Here is a 15,814-nt window from a genome sequence, read left to right on the forward strand (position 1 = left end):
GAGTGTGACAGTTTGGGTTCTTCCAGACTCAAACTGTCAAGTATGTTGAACTAATGATCATAGAGTTGTTTAGAAACAGCTTCCAGAGGCCTTCCTAACTTGTGTAAATCTACAGTTCTTTTACTTAGATCTTTCTTAGACTTTCCTCTTTTTTTTTTTTTTTTTTGCAGTTTATAGATTTCACTATGCAAAGTAAACTACACTTTGGCCCTGTCACCACAGTGTTAGACATGTAAATATACCTTCTGAAAGCATGGGGCTTTATGCCAGCCAGCAGTAGACTCTTGGATGACTGATGAAATGTCAATAAAGAAAATTAAAAGGTTCTTGTTGCCTCAGTGCAGATCCTGCAGCAGGCACCAATCAAAACCCTGGATCAAATTTTTACCTTCTTCACCGACATCTTGATTATTTCTGCTTCTTCTTTTTTACAGATGCACTCTGAGCTTTCAGAGCTTACCTGACAGCGGTGGTGTGTCTGAGCACAAAAGTTGATTTGCACCATTGTGACATTAGTGCAGGTACCAGTCTACTGAATTTACAACTACAAAGTGTTCAGCGCGTGTCCTGCCTCCTGCACGCTCTACCCAGATGGCACTGTAGCCTAAACCAAAAAGAATCCTCCCAGTAGTGAGAAGTTGAATGACAGGAAAAGTCCTTTCCTGTGCGATACATTTTAGAACAAGAAACTTTGGACAATGACAGTTCTCCTGACATTTACCAGTGAAAACACAAGTAACTACCAGCGTGGAGGCTTTTCTGAGTTTCTAAAGGTATAAAATGAATATGAGGTGAACATAAATGTCTAATGCAAAACCTTAAAATGTTTAATTTTTTTTACACTTACTTAGCAATAGAAAGTTCATCTCCTCTGATAGTCTTGTAGTTCTGTATTTTTTAATCATTTAAGTCTGGTAAGGATTATAAATGTCATCCTTGAAAGCATGAAATTCCAGTTCAGTGAAACAATCCTTTTTTTCTCCTTCCCCTCTCATTGCAACATTTTTTGCCAAAACAACACAACACAATAATAAGATTACAACATTGAGTGTGTGAGGATCTAGGAAGAAATGCCCAGATTCTGTGTAGCTGTGTGTAGGCAAAAATGCAGCCCACACACACACACACACACACACGCACGCGCACACACACACACACACACACACACTTTCTCTCTGTTTTTCCCTTTGTTTTCTCCTCTTATGGAGCTTGGTAATTTTAGCATGAAACTGAAAACATGTAACCACTTAGATTCATCTCACCACTAAATGAAAAAAATTCTCTTTTTTTCTTTTCTTTTCATTTTTTATTCTTATCATTTTCCATTTCTTTTATTTTCCTGTTTTCTGTTGTTCTCCATCCTTTTTACAACAACAGAAGAAGAAAGCAAAGTGCAGCTGTAACTTTAATGGTAACAGTACAGGCAGCAGATGGGGTGAAAGCAGCACTGAGTGGAAGTTATTCAAAGTAAACATGATAATGATTCTTTTATTCTGTTGTTTAATTGCATGCAAATCTTCTGAGGGCATCTTATAGAGGGTCAGTAGTATATTGATCCATACTCCTCCACCCCCAGACCCCTGCTCTCTGACTCCTGCTCCTTCCTCTTTCCTCTCTTCCTTCAGTGGCAGACAGAGCTGTGAAAATCAATGGGGAAAGTGTCCTGAAACAGCTGATCTAGAAGCCATCTGGCCCTCATATTCCTCCGAGACGAGCTGCAGGTCTCCAGAGATGAGACACGTGGAGAAGAAGCGGGGACAGAGCAAGAAGACGCACAAGCGCACAAGACAAGTGTTAACTGGACGCCACGTAAATCCTCACTATGTGGCTGTTACATAAGAGAACAGGTGGAAGCAATCTAAGCTTATTTCAGGAACATTTGATCTGGCCCTTCACTCATTTAGCTGTGGGATGAGCATGAAATCGACTTAGTGGAAAATAACCTGCTCTACTGGGATTTCAATTTTGCACTATTCTGTCCTACCATGACTTAGATGAACACGTTCAAGTAATTTTGCATGATGTTCTTGTTTCAGCACACTGCCCGTCAGTTTCAGATCATTCATGACTCCTTCTTTATCATAGCCAATCTTTCCATCCCTGTTTCAAATTTCTGAACTTTAGTGACCTCAGCGTTATTTATTAAGGCTGATTATCAATCTGTCACATTTACATGCAGTCAGGGGTGACTCTACAGGGGGGCATGGGGGGGCAACTGCCCCTCCAGTAAAGCCCCCTCTTTACAAGTTAAAATACTTGTGAAAACTAATTGCTTATTTGTTATAAAAGTGTTTTTGTGGATATTTTATTTTGCCTCCATTTACATATGGGGGGATTTTTACATACTTCTCTGAAGTGGTATGTGCCACCCTCCCTAGACATCTTGGCCCTCCTTTGCACCAAATTTTCTAGATCCGCCACTGCCAGCAGTTACTCTCATTTGTCACAGTAGCTAGAGAAGAAGGAAAGTGGAAGAGAAGCAGAGGAACTGACGGGAGGTAAGTGATGGAAAAACAAAGAAAGAAATTAAGCAGAGAAGAGAGGAAGCATGTGACAAAAGATCCAATCATCCTGTGAGAAAAACTGCCCATAGTGGTTTTATAAAACGGTGCTCCCCATCAAACACTTTCAGAGCGTGGAAATTATTTCTGCCATCTGATCCTTTAAAAGCCTATAACAAGTCAAGCGGATCCCGTCTGTCGGATCCTGAAGCCTGAAGACAGACAGTTACTTCAGTTTTCAATAGTAATAATAAAAAAAAGGTTAGTCATATCAAATAGATCACAGTGAACATTAGACACAGAAACAGTAAAAAGCTATTTATATTTGATTATGTTTTTTTTCTCTCTAAGTCCTAATATTAACAAAATGATGCTTTCAGAGCCTTCACGGCTCATTTTTATGAATATTACATTTATTTTAAACAAGTCTCTATTTTATTTATCAAATTTGGTTTGATTTCACGAAATCTATCTCTCCACAGGGTACTGCTTGCTCCAGCATATTGTTTCAGAAGTTATTTACATATAATTTGCACTATTCAGACCCAACTAGAACAATTTGGTGGAGGAGTGGCCTCAGGTTCACCTGAAGCCAATCAGAATACTGCATACTGAATAATATTTAAAGCAAGCAATGGCTGCAGCTGGGTGAAGAGGTTTGCATAATGGTTTTATGGAGTCTCATCCAGTCTTATGTTCAGGACCTGATGTTGCACAGGTGAGACTTATAGAGGAGGTATGGATGCACCACGTGCTTCAAAAGCTGCATATTCTCCTGTAATCACTCAATCAAAAAATATCTTAGGAAGGGAAACTGAACTGTAGAGTGCAGGCAAACTTATTTTTGAAGAAGTGGGTGTTAAACTGTGAAGGTTATATTTATTGTGTGAAAAAAAGTGTAAAATGTAGCTTTATTTTAACTAAAAAAAACAACAACATGTAAACTGATCAGGTGGGTGGATGGCGCTGAGCTCTCCCCTCTGCATCAGTGCTCTCTGTGTCGTCGCCACGTGAAAACCACATGGAAGCTTCTCTGCGGTGAAGCTGTCACACCACCAAAGAAAAAAAAACAAACACACACATTTTTATTTTCACACCTCATCCCATTACTCATGCTACTTCCACTTCTTTCTGCAGTTTCATAGGGCGGCTTACATTATTTTGTCACTGTCACTGTTCTCGCAGCGGCGGTGGCTTCTCTCCGTGGTTTCTCTCCTCGCTGCTTGTGCAGTCTGTAATAACTGAGAGTGGAATGCTGGCGCTTTTATATAGGCCTCTAAAAATAACTCACCCCTCACTTCCATCTACAGCCGGACTGACAGCCCGCTCCAGCCAATAGCGACTCTGAATCCCCTGAATGCTCCGCCCCTCTCACTCTTTCTCCTCGCCTCCTTAATTGGACGCCAGTGACATCATCAACCCTATTTACCTTATAAGGTCACGCATGAAATTGACTGACAGGTGGCTCCTCCTCTGCTCTCCTCCCCTCTCGCACCGGTCGCTTGGAATTGCAGCGGGGTCCAGTCTGCTGCTGGAGGAGCAAACCTGGCAACCTGGCAGCTTGTACTGAGACCGATTGGCAATCTGGCAATGCGGAAATAGATCTGGCACCCCCCAAGCCAGGACTGAGGAGAGAGGCGTGACAGAGCGAGCGGAGAGGAGACGGGATAGCACTGACAGAGATCAAATTATCAACTCTTCTTTCCCTCTCAGCTTTTTGTTTTTATTTTTTTCATCAAAGTGCTCAGGTGCGCTCATCCGCACCAGATTTGGGCTTTTTTTTTAACATTTTTGTTTTGTTTTTGGGGGTTTTTGTTTTCTAAAATTTGTTTCTTTAATCTGTCAAGTGTGAGGAGAAGAAAGAAGAAGTGCGTTTCTATCGTTTGGATTCTGGACTTCTTTACTGACTTCTTCTTTTTTTTCTTTTTTTTCGAGCATGGATGTGTTGGCGAATTACAGTATTTTCCAGGAACTCCAACTCGTCCACGACACTGGTTATTTCTCTGCGATGCCTTCCCTGGAGGAGAACTGGCAGCAGGTCAGAGACGATGCGTTTTTCTCGTCTTTTCCGGGAAACTGACGGGCTTAGAAACTGGGATGCGTGCGCTGGGTTGCTGTTTTCCGCGTGTGCCTGTAGTGTTTTGCACCAGCGGAGCGCTCATGAGCGCCAGCGAGAGCCCCGTGTAGTTGCGTCTTTTTTTTCTCTGCTCACATGGAGCACGGCGAGGTTCGCTGACAGGAGAAAACACGCACACGCATGGAAAACAGGCGCGGGTGGGGGGAATAAGCACGGAGCTTTACGCACTAATAGCTAAACAGTATCCCCCCAAAAATGCGTAAAAACCCTCTAGTCATACCAATGATCCCTTTCATTCCCTTTAACCACGCTTTCGGCTTCATTAAAGCATCTTATTAACCATTTAAAAGCAGAAGCATGACGCTATTGCTCCGTGAAATCCACCGCTATGATTTTGAACTTAAATGTGAGAAACATGTGGCCACATCCAGGGTATGCATAGTGCCAACGTTTGAATGCTGTGCATGAAACTCTGAAAGTGAAAAATGCCGCTTCCGTCTAATTTTGCTTGTAGTTTTGGTGATGATATCTTTTTTCCACGAGGCAGGGAGAAAGAGATCGACGTTCAGTTTGTCAGATGAGAAGCAGATGAGGATGCTTTACTCTTTTAAAGTTACTCCAGTGTTGTTTTTAACGCTAGACTGAAAAGTCTGAGCGCTCTTATGTAGTTTTAAAATTAACCTTTTTTTGGTAACTTTACTGGGAAACCTTGATTGATCTGCGCTGTTGTAGACTGTGGGCAAAATTGTAGGCTGTCACTGATGTAACTGACAGGGTCAGACGCGAAGTGAAGGTGAAAGTGAAATTTGTGTCTTTGCAGTCTGAGCCCATGATGGAACATTTAAGTGTCTGAATCCGAGAGCGTGATGGCGATGCTGATGTGATCGATGGATCAGATATGTTTGGACTAACACGCACACACACACACACACACACACTGGAGAAGAGAGAGGGGAGCTGTGGAAAATGGACACATGCTTAATAGCAAGTGACTTGATCTTAAATAATATATCCACATCTGCCACTGTTTGTTTGCAGATAATCCTGTTGAATTATGCATTAAGCACGTCACCCTCTATAGAACATACAGTGGACCCTTCATGCGAGCCCGTAGACTATTTTATAACATTTTTATTCAAATGTAAAATCTTAATTTTAATGGCATGAAACAGATAAAGCGCGATTTTCTCTGCGCGGAGTACGTACAGCCACGCGAGTTTTGTGGTCTGTGGGTCCAGATGTACCACAAAATGAAAGATGTACCACGTCTTTCATTTTTTCTGTTTCACACACAGAGGCGATGTTTAAAAGGCTAAGCAACACAGTATGTCGTATGGGTCATGTTTTATGATTTGCTAACCAATCACAGGTGATATTTTCACTTAAGTTTTCCCTGCTTGAACTTGAGAAATGGAAATGTCTGTTAATTGGAATCCACCTTACAGCCTCTTGTAAGTGTGTGGGTGCCTTTATATGAAATCTAATGTTCAGTAAATCAGTCCATCAAAAATCCCCCAGTGGACCCCTGCATGGCACAGTCCACTCCGACAATGCTGGATTGCTCTGTTTCATGTATTTGAGTAGTAGAACCATGATAATTCCCACGGTTCTGAATAAAGCCCAAACTGCGGTTCTCCTCTATGACTGTCTTACTGACACAAATTCACAATGTCTCATCCTATTTTTAGTGCAAACAGCACACACTTCCAGCCACAGTAACCTATTTTTTCTGTCTGTTATATGTTAATTGATTAAGAGTGTTGAGGAGGAAAACTAATTAGGACTAGTCTGGTGAGTTGGAGCAGTCTTTATTCCTGTTTGCTGTCCGGGACATCTTGTCTTGGACACCTGAGTTATTGATTTTCTTGCAAATATTTGCTTGGATATCTGGGGCAAAAATAAAAAATAAAGGTTAATACATACATAAAACACACACACACACACACACACACACACAGCTACTCCACAGCAACAAAAGCAATACCATCTAGGTAAATAAAATAGTTGCCACACAAAAAGAGCTGACGCTGCCCTCTGCTGAGCAGTTTTACCCCCCCACTGTACTTCACACTGGGGTAAAATTTGTACTGGTTGTTGTTCTTTGCCATTGAAGTGTATGTGGTGTCTTCATACCAAAAATCATAGTTACATGTTCATTCTTGTGTTACAAACTGAGCATAGGAAAGTCCTTAACTGTACGTGCAAGGTAATGCACACAGTAATCAGGTTAATTAGGGTAATCAAGAGATTTTTTTTAAAGCTTTTCCAAGACAGAAGCGCTAACTTGATGCTAAATGCAACAGAAATGTAGTCATTCATTACTTAGCTTACAAGACGTGTAGAAGACTCAAAGCCTTTCATAGGTCAGCCACTTCATATCTACAGTATTACTGAGCCAGTCTAAAGCAGGCTCTTCTAATTAACTCGCTCCTGTTATGGCTAGTTAGCTTTGAGCAACTTCCTGCCAATCAGCAGGACTGGTTAGTAATAACATGTAAATTAATCAGTAGGTTTTCTTTCTTTTTTTTTGCAGTGATTGTTCCAAACATGGTTAGCCTAGCCTATCACCAATACTTAAGGCAAAGTTGCCTTCCAAGTTATCAAAGTTATAACATGTACATGTCTCATTAGCTTTAAATACTGAAGTCTCTTGTAGTTAATGAGCAAATAGCAAGCTACATAGCTTAAAGCTACTTTTTGACGTACAAAGCAGTTGCTGTTGTTTTCTTAGTAGGGACATTTTAAATGAAAAGAAGGCTAACTTCAAGCTTTTCTTTGGGTGGAAGCTAGCAGTTTTCACCGGCTCACAGTGTTGGTGCTAAGCTATGCTAGCAACCTCCCTGACCTCTCTCTACACAGAACACACAGAAACAATTGCAAATACTATTTTATGCCTCCAGGTAAGACATTCAAACAGCATCCAAAATATTAAGAATTTATTTACTTACCCTGCGACTGTTTAGCCGTACAAACAGCTATGTGAGAGTTCATTTTCATCAGAGGGAGCGTTTTTGATTGAAAACTCAGTTTTCATTGTGGAAAGCGCTGGGTGATTATGGATGGAAGGCCAAAGCTTCGAAAGAGGGAGGAAAAAAAATGTAAATGTCTTTTTGTCAAATTTATCTGCACAAGTGGCAACGCAGAGGGGAGAAAGACAAACATACACACACATAAACCAGGCACACCCACGTTTTTTTTTCCTACTCTTGTTCCTTCTGTCTTCTTCTATCCCCTTATTCACTCCATCACACACACACACACACACTCACACACACACACGCTTGGCTGGCATGCACTAATGGAAAGCTGTGGTCTGGCAGGACTCATCCCGCCACTTTCGACAGTAATTGGCCGTTTGCTGTCAGATGGACGGAACAACACACACGCACAGACACACACTCAGGCAAACAACACACACAAGGAAGCAGATTTGTGGATGTCATTTATCTTTTCTGACTGTCCCTGTTCCTGGTCTTTGTTTCCTCATACAGGCCTCTTTTATCAGGCTCTTTGCATCATGGCTAAACATGTGGAAAACACACTCTCGCTCTCTCTCTCCTGCCTATCCGCCTTAGTGCCTCTGACAGTATTGAGCCCATGGTCTGTGTGTAATTGCTGCATCTTTGCAGGTTTGGGATGATGTGATGGGCTTTGGGGATTTGTGAGTGTGTGCCGAGTGGCTCAAGGATCAAATAGCAAATGCAGGCTCCCCAATTAGATGTAATCCATTTATTTCAAAGCAAGGCTACACCAGAATCTGATGAATGAGGGGGAAAATGGACACAGTGAGAAAAGAGGGACGACGAAACTGAGCCCTGGAGCAGACGTTTAGGTTTCATGTGGTTACTGTAAATCTGCGTTTACAGTCTAATACGCTATGTCGACAATCTTTGCAGGTGTCGAGCCTATTCCAACGCCCAACGGTGCTTTTAACTGGCCGACTCGCACGGTCTCTTTCTCATCTCATCCCTTAGTTTACATGCTCTGTGTGTCCATAATTCCTTTCAGGCTGATTGATTTATTTGCTGTGGTACCATTACAGCACTATGCTGGCCCAGCAAGCTCAGTGTCACTGAGATACAGTGTCTCCATTAGGCCAGCCTACAACCCTGTATCTTTTTCAGGGATGCTGTCTGCCAGTGTTGTGCCTATGTGTGTGTAGATTTAACCATGAAACATAGCTCTGGCCAATCAGTCGGTGCCTTTTCAAAATGAATCCTCAGAAATCTAACCGTTGCTCGCCTTAATATGAAATAATAAAATTCAGAAGCAGAGATTCAAATCATAAAATGTATTAGCACTACTCGTGAACATCAAAACTCACGCCAGTAATAATTGACCGACTCGGCTCGAAAGCTTGTCTTTCTCCTCATCCTCTTGGTAACCTGTTAACCTACTGCATGGACCATTACATGAACCCCTTTTTCTGTCTATGTCTCTTTCTCACTCCCATTTTCGTCTTTCTGTGTCTGCCCGTGGCTTGGGGCAGGCCCGGGGAAGTTTGACAAGATAATGAATTGCCATGCATGCTGCAGTTTTTCACATTTCACAGCCCAGTAACTCTGTATGTGGTGGTGGAGGAAAGAATGGAGGGGACGGAGGGGCAGCGAGACACGGAGTGAGAGGAGAGGATGAGAGAGACACCAGAAGACAGATAAAGTGAATAAAGGCAGATGAAAGTTAGTCAGAGAGAAGAGAAGATGTTTGTCCATCACCTTTCTGCTCTCATCTTCTTTTTGCCTGTGTCATTTCCCGGCATGTGTTAATGCAGACACACTCACACACACACACACACACACACACAGTTATGTAATTGTATGTGGAACACAGCTGCTTCCTCATGGTCGCAAAAAGAAGATGAGTGAGGAAAAAAAAACAAAGGAATGAAGAGAAAAAGAAAGAGACAACAGAACAGAGAAATGTAGCTGTGGCTTGTGTAATGCCTGATTCAAATGTCGGAAAATCAACTTTTTAAACAAAGCCACTTAAAACTGAATTGATAAGTTCTATTCAATTCAGTTTTATTTATATAGCGACAAATGACAAGAACAGTCACCGCAAGATGCTTTATATTGTAAGATAAAGACATTAGAATAATACAGATATATTGATGAGCCCCTATGAGTAAGCACTTGTTGACAGTGGGAAGGAAGAACTCCCGTTTAACAGGAAGAAGCCTCTAGCAGACCCAGGTTCAGGAAGAGACAGTCATCTCTAATAACCGGCTGGGGGAGTTAGAGGAGGGAGACACACTGTGGAAGAGTGCCAGAGATGAAGAATAAAAATTGTGATGTCTTGGTTACAGCTTTTAATGCATAATATTAGTTAATGTTCTTTTATCCTTACAGTTCATCCCTTTCAGTTCTTTTTCTCTTTTTAGGCTATGCTTACTTATTAACACATCTTAACCGGACAGTGTTTTGCTGTTCATACAGCATCCATCCTTTAGTCTAGAGGGAAACAGATCAGACATTATGATCACGTGCCTAACATTGTGTTAGTCCCCCTTTTTGCTGCCAAAACACCTCAGACTCTGTAAGGCATGGACTCCACTAGACCAGTGAAGGTGTGCTGTGGTACACCAAAATGTTAGCAACAGATTCTTTAAGTCCTGTAAGTTGCGAGGTGGAGGCTTCATGAATCGGACTAGTTTGTCCAGCACATCCCACAGATGCTCGATTGGACTGAAATCTTGAAATTGCCAATTGAATGCCAAGTCAACACCTCAAAGTCATTCCTAAAACATTTCTGCTTTGTGGCAAGGTGCATTATCCAGGTACATTATAATTAGCTTTCAACAGTAGTCTTCATGGAATGAAAGGGGTACATGTAGGGCAGTGCGATATGACCAAAATCTCATATCCCGATATAAGAATTCTATCGTCCCGATAACGATATAAATCAGAAAAATGTAACATTTTCTGTAAATTCTGTGAATCTCGGGCAGCTCGACTTGCGGGAAGTGTTTCCAGCTGGACGTCGTGTACCTGGAGTCGAGTGTTTTAACCAATGCATGAAACTATACATTTTTAGACATAAGTTGTAACGGCCGCCGTTTTCTTTGTGAGTATTTATTACACAGCGTGCTGCGGGGAACAGCCTGTTCTAACGTTTGACTCTAAGGTTTATTTTTTAGCACCTGGCGGCTCTTTTTTACTTCTCATCTGTAAATAATCTGCTCTTTCACGTGATTCAGTTTATTTTGAAAAGTCTCAACAGGATCTTGAGCTTTATTGTGAAAGGTTTATGTGGAACAAGTGGACACGCGATGGTTTTACCGTCGTTGTTGCTAACGACAACGCATAAAAACAGGCGCTTGTCCGTCCGTAGTGTGGTTATATAAAATATAAGAGAAAGAGAGAACTTTAAGAAATTAATATAGCCACTGCAGTGACCATCAAAACCATGAAAAAATATTGCCGTAAACAGTTTATTTTGCGGCACCACGAAACAAATGATAGCATAAAATGAAACGATAGATGTTTTTATATCGTCATCCGATATATATCATTATATCGAACAGCCCTAGGTACATGGTCTGCAGAAATGCTTAGGTATGTGGTACATATCAAAGTAACACCCACATGGATGGCAGGACCCAAGGATTCCCAGCAGAATATTGCCCAAAGTATCACACTGCCTCTGCCTGCTTGCCTTCTTTCTATACTGTGTCCTGGTCCCAGGAAAGAAACACACTTGCTCTCGGCTTTCCATATGATGCAAAAGAAAACATGATTCATCAGATCACGCCGCCTTCTTTCATTGCTCCGTGGTCCAGTGTTGATGCTCAAGTGCCCAATGTTGGTGTTTTCAGTGGCCAGCTTGGGCATCATGACTGGTCTGTGACTATTCAACTCCATAAGCAACAAACTGTGATCCACTGTATATTCTGACACCTTTCTATCAGAACCAGCTTCACCTTTTTCGACAGCTTGAGCTACAGTAGCTCATCTTTTGAATCGGTCGGTACAGCCTTCACTCCTCACGTGCACCAGTGAGCCTTGTGTCACCAGTAGGTCCAGGTGTACACTCTTCCAGTTCCAGTGGACCCGACCAGAATTCTTCTGTGATGGAAGATTGTGTTACTGGAAATTAAACCAAAAGCAGCTGTGACTTCCACGATATATAAAACGCGATCGCTCCAGCTGAATTGTGTTAATGCTTCTGTCAATTTTCATACATCTCTTACACTTCTTTTTTTCGACTTCTTTGCTGATATTGTAGCTGTCAGAAATATTTCACATCTGCAGCTACAACTTTTAGAAGCACCAGACTTCATCGTGTTAATGCGAGTGTTTCCATTCCTAACTGAAACTTGCCATGCTTAGACTGATTGGCAGAAGCCCTGTTTGTCTTCGTTTTTCATCCTGGCGACTAGTCTAGGCTGACCTACTATTAGCCCTCTGCATGCTGGGATGGACTACCTGGGAACTTTATGGTACAGCGGCTGTGTCTGTTTGCGTAGGTATTTGCCTATGCAGAAGAGTTGTTTGCAGTCCTCCAAAAAACCTACAGTGCGTTTGGGTGAAGTGCTGATTGGGTGAAAAAGTGGCACTTTTCAATGATTAAAATGAACCCCACTATGAAATTCTGACACATTCACAATTAGGAAGTACTTGCAGATATTACAATCCAGTGACCGGCACAAATCAGAGAAGCATTTAAGGCTGTAACAGTAAACAGAGGCATTGACACACAAGCACGCTGCTCCACTTCTTACAGTGTGGAAGCTGGTGCCAATTCTGCCTTCAATATGAGCCGCTCTAATCACTGCATTCATTCACTTTCTTTTTTATCATGCTCCAAACACACAGTTATTGTCTTTTCCTCATAATTTGAAATCACTCGAGTCAAACGCACACACACAGACACACACATAGGCACTTGCCCAGGAACCCATAATTCAGTAAGTGAATAAGGCATTCAGTCTACGGTGGCAGAGATTAGATAAGAAAGTGAGCAGTCAGACTGCCGCGGCAGGAAAGCAGAACAAATGAACTGCACTCGTGATGGAGAGAGCTTATACTGTGAAAGCCATAGCCCTGATCTTTCAAGATGAGTGGTTTTCTATGGAGGGCAACTCTCCAGCAGTATTCACCATGGAGCGCGATTACTACAGTTTACAAGGAGATTTACCCATTCATATCTTCATGCTTCAAGCACACAGTGGGAATGTGCTATTGTGTAGTGAATCATCCTATTATATGTCATGTGTTGCATATATATATCGATTTCCCACTTGCTTTTTTGTGGTATTTTAGGATCGGTTCTTGTCTGCTGCACTACCTGCCTTCAGATCTGAAGAGCTATCAGTTTCATGTGGCTCTGGTGGAGAGAGCACTGGAAGCAGTGGGAGACTGGGTGCTAAGATGCTAAGTTAACAACACGCTCTGCAGCACTGAAGGTGCTAAGCCTGGGAACAGCCTGCAATTTATAACCATTTAAATTCTATATAATTGTGTTCTGTAGGACATCAGAACTAAAAAGAAACAAAAACAATAAAAAAATCAGAAGCTGTTTATTTAACATCGAAATAACTGATGATGTTGTGTCTGGTTCCCATTGCCTTCTTTTAATTATAGCTTGATTTGACACCTGAAAAGTTTATGACTCCATCCTCAGTAACTGACAGCGCTGTTATCTTTCAATAAGCAGATTTTTACATTAGAAAAATATGTCAGTTTAATTGCAAAGCAGCTCTTTCTGTCAGATGTTTAAATGGATTACAGGATACAGTGTATCGCAATAATTACAGTAAGCAGGTCTGGGTTTTTTTAGCTTCTCTCCTTTCTGCTTTTAGAATGGAGTTTGTAGATAAATGCACTTGTATTCGGAACTTTATTGGAAAATAAAAAAACCCAGTGTGTCTGATTTTATCCGCTTTTATTAAGAGAAGTCCTCGTGGTGATCACAGGCTGAGCTCGGGTGAGACGCACTGTCATACGCGCACACGCACACACACACGCACACACACACACACACACACACACACACACACACACACACACACACAGGTGTGTTGTATTGTGTATGTGTTTGTGTCTCCACATCCTGCTGAGCTAGTGTTTGCAGACCAATTGGCTCAGGGATAAAGACTTGTGACCTGGCATCCATCCAGGCCTCTTATTCTCTACTCAGCCATCTCTCTTTCTCTCTCTCTGCCTACCTCCCTCCTTTACTGCTCCCCCCGTTGTCTTCCAGACGCCTCTTTGTTTATGCACATTTTGAATTTGCACATTTAAAATGGAAGTGCGATGCTAGGAATTCGAGGAAATGCCTCACTTGCCTCGCTGGACCGAGGTGGAAAAGTTGATCAAGTTGTCATATAAAGGCAGACAGAAACCTATTTTTCCAAATAAACAATGACACTGTAGGGCCAGCTTCCTCTTCCCCCTTTGTTCTTCTGTTTTTTTTCTCATTTATTACTACAAAAATGGAACATTGGTAGAAATCCCAAAAAGGGCAGCTAACAAAAACATGCCGTGTTTGGCCAGAAACATCTTTCGTGCACTGAAAGCAGCAGCACTGAAATGTCATGATGTTCCAGAAGTGCTGCTGCAGCTCTTTTATAATGTGATTTTCTGGGAGTCTCCCTTTTATTTTAGCCAATAAATGCACAAAATGTCAAATTTTACTTTTAACTGCATGGCACTATTTTCCAGATTTGTTAAGCTTTGCAAGCTTTTCATTTCTTTTTAGTTTCTAGCCTTTAGTTTGTACTTAACCATCAGCCACCTGGGTGCTCACATGCAGTGAGTGTGTGTTTGTGTTTGGGCAATGACATCATTCGTAGTGTGCAGAGGATGTTGACAGTGGCTGAGGAAATGAGTGTATGTGTGTGCTAGCTTGCCAAGGCCAACAGCTGGCAGTACACCATCCAGGAAGGACTTACACATGCATGCATCGCCATTGATTTCACAAAGATTTCATATAATAGAGTGAAGACCAAACTATGGCTTTCAAATGTGCCAGTAGATTTTTTATTAAATTGTAACTCAGTCTGTTAGTTTAAAAAAAACCTAACAATTCATGAAGTTATGTAAGAAAAGAATTCTCACTTTGGGCCCAAAATGTTCCAAATGTTGGGCAACGATAAGAAAATGAAATATCACGATAGAATATGGGTAAACGCGCATGCGCAGTGCCTTGGTTTTTATGGTGGAAAAAGCATGATGCCGATGGAGAATAAGAAGAGCGAAAGCGGATCGTTGAATGAAACAGATGAACCAGAACTGGTTTGTAAAAATGCTGCAGCTTCAGTGGTGTGGAACTGGTTTAGCTTTCATCCCTCAGATACACAACAAAGCACTATTTTTGGTAGAGCATGCTAGCGGGCCGTTGTTATTACCGTGTTTTTTGGAAAATACGGCACATTTAAAATCAATCCTTTGATTTTCCTGAAAGTCGACAGTGCCCCTTATAATCCCGTGTGCCTTATGTATGAATTCTGGTTGTGTTTACTGACCTCGAAACGATTTTATGTACACGGCGCTCAGCAATCTGTCAAATGTTTCAGTACGACTTTGCTAAGCTACGAAGCCGCACCGCTTGATGGATTGTCGGAGCATTACAGCTATCGTAGGCAGGAGCTTCGCGGAGTGATACGTACTGTGCTTCAACATAATGTTACCTTATTGTGTGTGTATAACCTCTTTTTAAGTTTTGTGGATATTATACATGGTTATGCTGAGGATATGTTGGCCAATTTCCACTGGAAATGCCTTTTGGTTAAACTGTCAGTAAGGAATTTGCATTTGCACTTTAATGCACTTAAAAAACAGCTGCTTGTTTAAGTGAAAATACATTGATGGTGGGGTTTTTTTTTTCAATAATAAAGTTGTGGAGTTGTAAAGTATTTTGTCTAGTGTCAATTATATCGTCAGTTATATCGTTATCGCAAATTTTCAAATGTATATCGTGATAAATATTTTTGGTCATATCGCCCTGCTCTAGATGAGACCAGCAACATTTGTCTGAACCATTGATACACGACAGGATGGATCCATTATTTCAAGGCTCGTCAGGTTCTGTCCAGTTTTTGTTTTTACGTTTTTAAGAATCGTAACCTCAGTTTCTTGTTCTTAGCTAACAGGAGTGGAACCTGGTGTGGTCTTTTGCTGCTATAGTCCATCTTCTTCAAAGTTTGACATGTTAAGTGTTGCTTGTAACAAGTTGCTATTTGAGTCGCTGTTGCCTTCCAAGCAGCTCGAAGAACTCTGGCAATGACAAGACGTTT

At 41.5% G+C, this 15,814-nt stretch overlaps 1 protein-coding gene across 1 annotated transcript in view; it reads left to right on the forward strand.

Annotated features, from left to right (window-relative positions):
* Positions 1–4,004: 4,004 nt before the first annotated feature.
* klf7b (Kruppel like factor 7b) overlaps positions 4,005–15,814 on the forward strand; it is a 65,647-nt gene continuing 53,837 nt past the window's right edge. Inside the window, exon 1 of the mRNA XM_084954525.1 lies at positions 4,005–4,539. Coding sequence (XP_084810651.1) covers positions 4,438–4,539 — 102 coding nt within the window. The 5' untranslated portion in view covers positions 4,005–4,437. The remainder of the gene's footprint in view (positions 4,540–15,814) is intronic.

This window comes from Perissodus microlepis, chromosome 16, assembly GCF_051167445.1.
Source record: "Perissodus microlepis isolate ML-2025 ecotype Zambia chromosome 16, ASM5116744v1, whole genome shotgun sequence".
Taxonomy (NCBI): Eukaryota; Metazoa; Chordata; class Actinopteri; order Cichliformes; family Cichlidae; genus Perissodus; species Perissodus microlepis.